This window comes from Kogia breviceps, chromosome 9 (genome assembly GCF_026419965.1).
Source record: "Kogia breviceps isolate mKogBre1 chromosome 9, mKogBre1 haplotype 1, whole genome shotgun sequence".
In the NCBI taxonomy this organism is placed as follows: Eukaryota; Metazoa; Chordata; class Mammalia; order Artiodactyla; family Physeteridae; genus Kogia; species Kogia breviceps.
Genome location: NC_081318.1, coordinates 114,836,038 through 114,846,384, shown reverse-complemented (window position 1 = coordinate 114,846,384; position 10,347 = coordinate 114,836,038). Strand labels below are relative to the sequence as shown.

The 10,347-nt window shown below is 53.4% G+C and overlaps 1 protein-coding gene across 1 annotated transcript; it reads right to left on the bottom strand.

The window, feature by feature from the left end:
* Nucleotides 1-338: 338 nt before the first annotated feature.
* IGFBP3 (insulin like growth factor binding protein 3) lies at nucleotides 339-8,278 on the bottom strand. The gene is made up of 5 exons (XM_059073624.2): nucleotides 7,733-8,278; nucleotides 4,557-4,783; nucleotides 3,975-4,094; nucleotides 2,800-2,936; nucleotides 339-1,757 (listed from the first exon to the last, which is right to left on the bottom strand). The coding sequence occupies exons 1-4, from the start codon at nucleotides 8,139-8,141 to the stop codon at nucleotides 2,811-2,813; spliced, it is 882 nt and encodes a 293-aa protein (XP_058929607.1). The 5' UTR covers nucleotides 8,142-8,278; the 3' UTR covers nucleotides 339-1,757; nucleotides 2,800-2,810.
* Nucleotides 8,279-10,347: the final 2,069 nt, after the last annotated feature.

The following is a 10,347-nucleotide window of genomic DNA, read 5'->3' as shown; positions in this document are numbered from 1 at the left end:
ATTTATTTGCTAACTGAACCCTGGTAAGGGGTTGCCAAAGCAACAGCATGACCTTGGCCCTGGTGAGTGGGGAGCCCAGATGACTCATTTCTTTGTGCCCTTGGGGGATGGTGGCTGCGGACTCATGGTACTTGGGGCCGGTGAACCTGGGAGGACCGCCCAGAACTAGAGGCTCACTGCAGACGTGACGGGTGCCAGCAAGGCCGCAGGCTGGCTCCTTGGGTACTCTTGCCAGAGATGGAAGCAGGGAAAGTTCCGACGATAGTCGGAACATCATTGCCCTCTGGATTATTTCATAACACAAAACCCGGAACCGGCCACTAACAAGGGGAAGGGGATTTCTTTATGGTAAAAACTTTATTTACTATTTATAAATACATTGCAAGACGAACTTTTCAAAAATACCTTTTTTTTTCTCAAAAACTTAATTAAAAAAATAAAGGAAAGCTAATAGGTAGGCAGAACATCTTGAGATCCCTTTGTGTTCTCCAGGAGGGCTGTGTGCAGCGTACGTCTAACCAGAGGCTGCAGTGGGGCGGCCGCCGGCCCCTCCCCACTCTCCTGCCAGACCTGGAGGATGGCCTCCGGGAGAGCGGCTGCGCCCTGTGCACGAGCCCCCTCCCTCCGTCGTGGCCGTGTTTATATTCTCTAGCATTGCTTACAATTCCTCTAGGATTATCTAGTATAGGTGCTATCATATTTGGACGATGACGTATACACTGTGAACAGTCATGAAGAGGGTATTCTCTCTGCGTGTACGTGTGACTTAGAAAGAAAAGGAGGAAGTCCAAGTGCAGCAAGCAAGGGGGATTCTCTGTGTTCTCCCAGTGTCCTCGAGCGGCTCCCCAACAAGCCATTCGTCTTCCAGGTTAGATAGATTGTGCCAAGAAGGACAAAAGGGGGGAGAGGAAAATAAACCTCTTTTGTCTTTAAGGAGCTTATCCTCAAGAATACACTTGCTCTTGAATTGTTGAGTGGGAAAACACTACTTTCTGCAGTCATTGGAGAACCAGGCTATTTGTGATGTCTCTGGCTGTCACCCTGCCCCCCTGCCCCATGGGGCCTCAGCAAAGGCTGTGTCTTCAGGAAACTGCCTGACAAAGGAGGGTCAGAAATCCCCACCTTCGTAGGTTCCCAGAGTTCCCTATAACATTCCTGGTCATTATTATTATTTTTTGTGTGTGTGCAAGATTCCACCTTATCCTCTCCACTCGTTTCCAAGCAGTGCAGGTCCCTTGAAGATACAAAATATCTTCTTGGTCCAGGGACCCTGGCCCTTGCTTCAAAGACACAGCTCCAGGTGGGTGCATCGAGATGTGCCGGCATCAGAGGGCAGGGCGTTCCTCTTCTCAATGAGGCCTTGTCTCATCTTACATGTGGGGACGAAGCGCGCGTCTACATAAGCAACACTGTCGCTAAGGCGTGAAGTGGAGGCTTGGCTGCGCCGGCAGACACGTGGGGAGGGTTCCAGGGCGGTGTGAGCTACGGCCACGCTGTGCTTGAGCTTACAGGTATTTTTATAGGAAGCAACAAGAAGAATCAAACTGCGTTTCACTGACTACCGGAAAGTGGAAAGATGCCAAGTTCACCATTTGGAAGAAAACTAGGCATTTCAAACATCTCTCTCTAAACTTTGGTTTAAAAAAACAAAATCAATTCACCACAAAAAGAAATCGAAATCGAGGCTGTAACCAGCTGCTGATCATGTCCTTGGCAGTCTTTTGTGCAAAATAAGGCATATTTGAGCTCCACATGAACTAAAACAGAAAGAAAAAGGAATGTATTGAAATAACTCCCCCCAAATCAAAAGGGCTCTCAGTGCCCACGCTGGGATCGTCAGGCATGATACCCAGGCAATTGGCAGGGTGGAGGCTCTTTCCACACTTTTTCACAAAGCAGGGACCACCACGAGACGCCCATGGTGTCCACTAACATAATCACCCTAAAATTACAATGATTTTTTTCCAACTTGCAAGGAAACAGAACTTATCACTAAAAATGACAGTTTCTTGTTTTCTTACATTTGTCTTGAGACGATGAAATACATTTATCCTTTTTCCCCCAGTAGCTCTCTCATTTATGAAAAAAAGATTTTTAAATATGATTTCATTCTTCCACAGGATGGTTTGAAATTTCATTTTCATGTTAGATTTAAATAAACTTTATTAACATGCTCTTAATCATAAGACTCTCAGAATAGCCATAATGTATTTTACTGGGAAGAAAAAGCCACATCTTTTAGAAACACATTCCTTTAACAAGTTCTTTTGGATGAAAACAGTTTACATGTGCAGATAAATGAACCATCAGGCTCATGAGGGGAAAAGCTTAACTTTGGAAATCTCACGTTGTGTATGAATGTTTAAGTGTTCTAAGTTCTTTAAGAGGAGGCAATGTTACAATGGATAACCCACACAGACCTACTGTATAGCACAGGGAACTCTGCTCAATATTTGGTAACAACCTAACTAGGAAAAGAATTTGAGAAAGAACAGATACGTGTGTATGTATAACCGAATCACTGTTGTACACGTGAAACTTAACACAACATTGTTAATCAACTATACTCTAATGTAAAATAAAAAGTTTTTAAAAATGAGGCTAAGTATCTCTAAGACAACCTGGGCCACAGACCCTCTTTCCTGCTCTGCTTTGGGTGGGTTGAGGGCTCTGTCTCGTGCGGGTCTGTCCTCCGGGCCAGTGCCGCTTCTGGGTCGCCAGCCCCTGGGATCTCTAGATGCCCCTCCCACCAGGCTGGGTCCTGCGCCCCCTCGGGTCCCACCAGCGCCCAGGGCTTACGTGGCCGCAGTCTACTTGCTCTCCATGCTGTAGCAGTGCACGTCCCCTTTCCCCTTCACGTCGAAGCCCGGGAGGGGCTGTCCGTACTTGTCCACGCACCAGCAGAAGCCCCGCTTCCTGCCTTTGGAAGGGCGGCACTGCAGGAAGAGCACAGATGACCCGGTGAGCCCCGGGGAGGCCCCGCCAAGGGGGTCCCGATGACGGGGGCAGGTGGTCAGCAGCCGGGATGGCTTCCCAGCACGGCCTCTGCTATATACTGAGGAAGCACAACCGATCAAGGCCTTGTGTGCACAGCGTGTGTCTGGGGGCATGTTGGGCGGGTATGAGTGCCCCAAGAAAGCAGGGGTCCTGGTGGTTTTGTGTCCCTCAGGGTCTCGCTGGGGTGGACGTTGGACCCTGTTGGTCCTACAGGTCTATCTGCTGAACGGGGGGAATGAGAATGTCCCATATCTTCCCTGTGCTTGTCACATCTGGGTCTTTCGGAGCACACCCCGAGCTGTGTATATGGTACCTTCTCAGGGGGTGTTTGCTGAGTAAGTGACTGATGGAAATATATGAAAAGGCAAAGAGACCAGTGGCCACTGAACAGGATGGGGCCCTCTAATCGAGGCCACTCCCACCAACACTGAACACGGCCCTGTGTTCTGTGACTAACTCCGTAGATACCGAGGTAGGAGTCATCCAATTAGAAAGTCCATTGAGATGCTCCCATAGCGTGATCTGAAATCTATGGAGGTACACTCACTATGCCTTAAAATAACAATGTATCTGATCCTTTACAGCAGGTCACCATCGGGAAGGCACAGGTGTGGAAGGGACCAACGTGGGACCTCAGGGTAAGCTTCCTGCCATAGGACCTCACGTCAGGCTTCTTGGAAATTCTCTACCATAGTTAATAAAAACATCCCTCCACGGTGCAGTGCTAAGGTGTCTGGGTCCCTCTATGGCTGGTAAGAGGCTCCAGGGAGGCCTCGCACTGCTCTGTGGGTCGGGAGGGAGAAGCGGACAGCAGGAAGATACCGGGATTTAGGGATTTAGGGGAAGGCCCTCAGAGGTCTTGGATGCGGCAGGGGCCGGGGGTAACGGCGGCAGCCAGAGCACTTGGGTGGAGGGCTGGTCTCTCCTCCGCATACGCGGATGGCGGGAGAGAAAGGAGCTGCGCAGACAGGGCTCACCTGCTTTTTCTTGTAGAAGCCCTTCTTGTCGCAGTTGGGAATGTGGAAGCCCCTGGGGCTGAGCATGTTCAGGAACTTGAGATGGTTCAGCGTGTCCTCCATTTCCCGGCGGCAGGGCCCCTGGGGAGGAAACACGGGTTACCTGGGAACCCTCCCCGTCTGACAAAACCCTGTAACGCCCAGGGAGCCGGCCATGTGCCCCCGAGCGCCTCTGCTTGACCTTGTTGTCACCGTTCCCACGCAGCTGCCAACCAGGGCTCCCTGTCTCTTGTGATTCCCCAGAGCGAGGCACCGAACTGGGACAGGGACCCACAGGCCAGGACACTCAGAGGCCAAGTGAACCCCTCTTGTGAGAACACCTCTCCGCCCTGCAGGGGCCTGGAGAGCAGCTCGCTGATCCTCAGATCTCTGCCATAGGGGAGGGTCAATATCCCTTCCGTAAGGAGGGGCTCTTGGCTGCCCGCTGAATCAGCAGGACCACCGGAAGGACTGCTGGGGCTCCTGAGTAAAGAGCAACCCTGTGATCTCCAGATGCCCAGGCCGGGCAGCCCCACCCTCATCGGCAAGAGGAAAAGCGCTCACGTATTCCGTCTCTCGCTTGGACTCGGACGAGAAGTTCTGCGTGTCTGTGCTCTGAGACTCATAATCGACCTTGTAGCGCTGGCTGTCCTTGGCGTGTCCTTTCTTGATGACGTCCATCTTGGTGTGGACGGGGTGGAATTTGGAGTCGGGCACCCTGTGCGTGCTGCTCAGGGCCTGGTTCTCCGTGCTCCCCATGCTGCGGTCTTCCTCTGACTCGCTGCCATTTCCTTGAAAGACACGAGGGAGACACAGACTTGAGGGTCATTGACTTTTAACGACGAAATCTTACCATTTTGACCAAGTCCGAACCAAGTGGAAATGGGATTCAACAATTCCGAGTAAGTTTAGGAAAACACCTTGGTAATGTAGTATTCTATACTACTAGTGGTGAATGGTACTCCCTTGGTCTCAAGAAGGCATCTTTTAAAAATGAAATCTGACATGTGCTATCACAAAGTAGGTGCAGCTGAAGAAAAAGGCTTTTTTATGGTCTCAGCTTTCAGGTACCTCTCATCCTCCACCAGGAGGGGGCAGACCCGAGCCAGGGAAGGCTCCGAGGCCCACTCAGAAATCCCTCAGGGATGCCCCAGTGCGGGCCTCCCACGTGTGGACTTCTGGACAAGCACATCCTCTGCCCCACCCGGCCCTGCTGAATCAGAAGCGCTGGGGCGACCGACGGCGGAAAACTGGGAGTCAGCAAGCCCCAGGGATTCTGATTCCAGGCCGTCCTGAGTGCCACCAGGCAAAGGGCTCAGATGGGGTAACTGAATTCTCCACAAAGCGCCTTTGCCTCAGGCCCCTGGACTCATGAGGCATGTTTGGTAGTGTTTCATAGGTCTCGCTGTCATATCTCTCACTGTCCATGCGGGGTCTGGAACACCCAGAAGAGCTGCACAGACCCTGCGGATCCCGGGGCACTGTCCCGGGTGAGTCCTGCCTTCCTTGTTTGCACAGGAGCAAATGGGATGAGGACATCACCAAACAAGGCTTAACAATCCTCTGTGCCAAAGAGCTTCACTCTGAAAAGGAAGCCACTTCCTGCAGATCTCTGTAATCAAACTAATGAAGACACCCTTGCTACAGATATTGAATGTCCACAGCGTCGCTGGCATTTGAAGTATACTGACAAAATGTGCAGCTGTTATGGACGCAGAATGCTCTCTGTTCCTTTTCCAGGATGCACTTGGGCCGGCTAAGGGAGAAGGGCCAGTGGGGAGCCCCTTCCTCTTGCCTGGTTCTATGCAGCCAGGTGACTGTCATAGAATGGCTTCACTCTGATGAGCAGAGTCCAGATGCCTCCCCCTCCCACGTGGGGCTCAGTTCGCTGCTATCTGTGGTGCCAAGCGCACTGCTCCAGCTGACCTGTTCTCTACCCTCCCGAGAACTGGCCTGTTGAGGCGGCAGCCTGCTCACCTGCCTGGAAGCCTGCCAAGGCCTCTGGCTCTAGGCTACGAGGAGCAAATGTCTAGCTCTGGCTTGGAGAATGCTTCTGGAGGGTTGAGAAGGGCTGAAAGATACTCTGCTTCTGTTGCAGAAGCCCTGCTCTCCCCTGGAGGCATCTCGGGCAGGTGCACTCACAGGGGTGTTTGGGGAAGTCCCCGTTCTCTCTGGGTTTCAATTTCCTCACCCGGGGAAAAGAAACTGTTCCATGAGGAGGAGAAGTTGCAAAGTTCCCGAGGGGTCTGGTGTTTGGGGAAGCACAAATTCATCCAGCCCAGCAACCGACAGAGTAAGTTTTTAATTGCTAGAATTTGGTTTCAATTTCCTTTAATCCTAGTTTTATTATTTTTTTTCTTTTTCAGGGAAGTTCTGGGGCAAAAGGAATGCTAAGAATATGTAAATGAATATATTTGCATTTCTTTTCCAAGAGCTCTGAGTAATTTCTTAAACTTCCTTGGTTTCTTTCTAATGCCTGCTGAGTGCGTGCTGAGAGAGGGAGAGAAAACCGTTCCATTTAAGCCACAGGCAACTTTCTTAAACTCTTGACTGTTATTTAAATTTACCCCCCCAAGTGGATTTTAGAAGTCACTTAGATCTTTTCATAAATTTATAATAAACCACATCAACCTATACTATGGAGCTCTGCGACAGTAATCGTAATTCCCATTAAAGTCTAGCCCAAAGATACAATATCTACAAAAACTTCTAAGATCACTTTCTGAATATCCAAAAATGAACGGTAACAATGAAGTACACACACAGTAATATGCCCCAACTGCCCTGAGAGACAAATGCATCCAGCAATTCTATCCGGTCTACTAGAGCCAGTATATGTTTTAGGCAGTTGTAATTTTACCTTTCCACGAGTCTTGAAAGGAAATAGCCTCACCTGGGAGTGGAAATCTGCAGGTAGGGAAATTATAAGGGGATTTCCATCCTTCTAGCCCCACATGGGGGCTAGCCCACGGTGGTCTGTCTAGCTGGTGGCTGGAGGTGAGAGCTTTATCTCCTAGCCTTCAGCGAGGCGGGAACTTCATTCACATACCTGACTGAGGCTGGCTAAGCGTGCTTGAAATTTAGAGGAGCACCTGCCAACTCCAGTCATTCCTTTCTGAACGTCAGGTTGTCCGACCCGGTTCCCACCTCACTGCTTTTGGGACACCCCCGGGCCTGAAACTGCTTTGCAAACCGTAAGTCTGTGTAAATCAGTATTTTTAAAGCCAGGTACCATTTCCTACAACGTGCCTGCCCACCTTCCCCGTCCAAATCCGCCCTGGCCCCATTCCCTGCGCCCCCGGCCCCGCAAGCATCCTCAGCATGGACGCGCTCGCTCTTCGTTCGTGGGAAACAGAAGTCGCCGTCCGGAACTGGGCCGCACAGTACACGCCCACGTTTCGGCGCGGCGCCTGCATGAATGGCTTGAGAATCTCCTCTGTCCAGGATCTCTCCACTGACCGCTAACCTCCGCATCCGCTCCCTCCCTGCCCAGGAAATCTAGAACCCATTTTCGCCGGAAGCGCTTTACAATTTACAAGAACTCTGCACTCAAAGAACGGAGCGAGTAGAGGGCCGATTGCGGAGGGTCCCTCAGGCGAGCGCCCTCGCCTCGCGGGGCTTCAGCTTCCCCACGTACAACTCTTGGGGTGGGAAGAACAACGAAGTCTCCACAGAGGGTACCACCTTTGGCCTTGGCCGAGGGGCACGCTTCGACGGCGCACCTGGCGTGGGTAGCTCACCTGGCACGGCTGTTGCGGGCAGCAGGTAGGCGCGCAGGCGGCTGGCGGCGCTGGCGTTGGCGCAGAGCCCGCGGCCGTCCAGCAGCGCTTGTAGCGGGCGCGGCTCGCCGGGCGGCGGCTGGCAGCGGAGGCCGGAGCCGCAGCGCTCGGTGTAGACGCCGCAAGACTGACCCTCGCGCAGAGCGCACGTCAGGCAGCAGCCGCAGCCCGGCTCGCGCACAAGCTCGGCGCACGGGGGCGCAGGGGGAGGCGGCGCGCACTGGGCCAGGGCACGCGCGTCGCACGGCTCGCAGCGCACCACGGGGCCGGTGCCCGCAGCGCCCGCGCCGGCCCGTGCCGCTGGCGGCCCGTGGAGCAAGGCTAGCGCGGTCAGAGCCGCAGTCCAGAGCGCGGGGCGCGCCCGCAGCATGGCACCCGCCGCGGGGTCCCGGTGCTGGGCCGGCCGGGGGACGCGGGGACGGGACGACAGCGAGCGGCGCGAGGATGCGGGAGCGTGGCAGGAAGGGTCCAATCCTCAGCGCGGAGCCGCCGCGCTCGCATCTGGGCTGCTTGGGTGCGCCAGCCACTATATAGAAGCCGGGTGGCCGAGGACACGCCCCGGAACGGCGCGCCGTCTGCGGGGAGGGGGGCGGGGGCGGGCCGGCGCGGACCCGGCTCCCCGGGCCCGCGCCTCGCCCTGTGCGCGGCCTGGCCGAGTGTGGGGGCGCGTAGCGCGCGGCCGCCCGCGCACCTGCTTCGCTCGCTCATGCCCGGCGCCCCCCACCCCCCACCCCTCGGTCTCCGGGAACTCGGCAGCACCACCACCCCGCCGTCCCAGGTGCCTCCGGCCACCGAGGCGCCTCGGCCACCCCGGCATCTTCGGCGCCCCAGGCCACCCCTGAGCCCCCGACCTTGGCCACCCCGTTGCAGCCGCCCTTCTCCCTCTGCGCCCCAGGTTGAGGTCGCTTCGTGGCGAGATGGTGCCAGGGAAACTGGTGAGCGCAGCTCTTCACCGTGTGTACTTGGCAAAGCTTTACAAAATTTAATTCCTTGGGTCGGGGGATGAATTTCTGAGTGAGGGAGGATACCCGATTCGCATCGGGGTCTCGGGGAGCCGAGGACTCGGGGTTTTATCATTAGCACCTACCTTCCCCCCACAAATGCGCATCTGCAGGTGCGCACGTGGTTTTCGTCCTTTCCACGTAACTTCTCAAAGCGGTGAGGGCTCACATTTGCCGTCTGTACGCAAGTACCTGGTTAGCAAAGTGGGCCGGCGGCTAATGGGTCCTTAGCAGGGCTTGTCAGAGATTTGACATCTCGCCTGTTCTTGTTTTAGGCATTGTTTTCAAATAGAGCTGACATTCACAGCAAAAGAATATAAAAAACAATAAAGCCAGCACTGCTGAAGCGTGATTAATAACCTAACAAAAGAATATAAAAAACAATACAGCCAGCACTGCTGAAACGTGATTAATAACCTCAGTCCTTAAAATTGGTGATTTTCACTATCATGTTTTCAGGTCACTTTGTATTCCTGTACTAAGTGTCCTGCGGTGCTCTGAAGTGGAGACTTTGGGATTCTCGCTCATCTGTACAATGTAAGCACTTTGCGCTAGGGGGGGAAGTCCGAGAGCACAACTGCGCCGGGAGGTCTCGGTGAATCTGCTGGGCCGGCTCCGTGCGGGTCTTTTCAACAGTGTCTGCGCGCCCCTTCCCTAGGTGACCAACAGAGGACGCCAGTGGTCCAGGATTGAATTTGGAATTACACTTTCAAGGCTCTTACAAAGAGCTTGCGTATCCGCAGTGGGAATCGGCGAGAGCACCGCGGGAGCGGACTTTCCTGGAAGCTGTAGAAAACGGATACTTGCCCTATAGGAGGAGGATAGGTGTCTAGGAGGAGGAGCCTTGTGCAGTTTGCAGTAGAAACAGCAAATCAGGACCTCCTTGCATTCCCTCCTCCACCCCGGGCAGCGCTCTTCGCAGCCCTGGGTAAAGTTCACATGGTCTCTACTCTGTGTGTGTGTGCATCACCATACGTCGCCTCTTTTTAGTAAATTGGGAAGGCCAATTTACTCATAGCAAATAAACAAATAATAAAATAATAGTAATAACTGAGGCTTTACAAAGGAGAACAGATGAAAGGCAAACAAGAAAGGATCTTGTCTCCCCCGGCCCGCAAAGGCACAGCCCCTCATGTCCCCCACCTCCTTCCCCAGCACTCAGGCTAGATTGCCCTGTTTACTCTGAACTGTGCCCTAACCATCGCTGTCTGTTCGCTTTCTCCTGTACCACTCCTTGTACCTGTATGTTACCTGCTTTGACAGCCAAGAACAGGGTCTCCAATTTCATTGGAAAATTGAAACAAAACATGTGTTCCTTGATAGCTAACCATGGAGACCTTGACTCTGATATTCCGGCCGGTTTCTGTATCAGAAGATTCTTGGGGTGGCAGGTCCGCTTCTGTTTAGCACAGTGCTATACCCGGGGCTGAGCTGCTCTTTGGTCAGTGTGACACATTTTATCAGCATTATCTATTTTATTTTATTTGTGGCTGCCTTGGGTCTTTGTTGCTGCACACGGGCTTTTCTCTGGTTGCGGCGAGTAGCGGGAGCTACTCTTCGTTGCGGTGCGCAGGC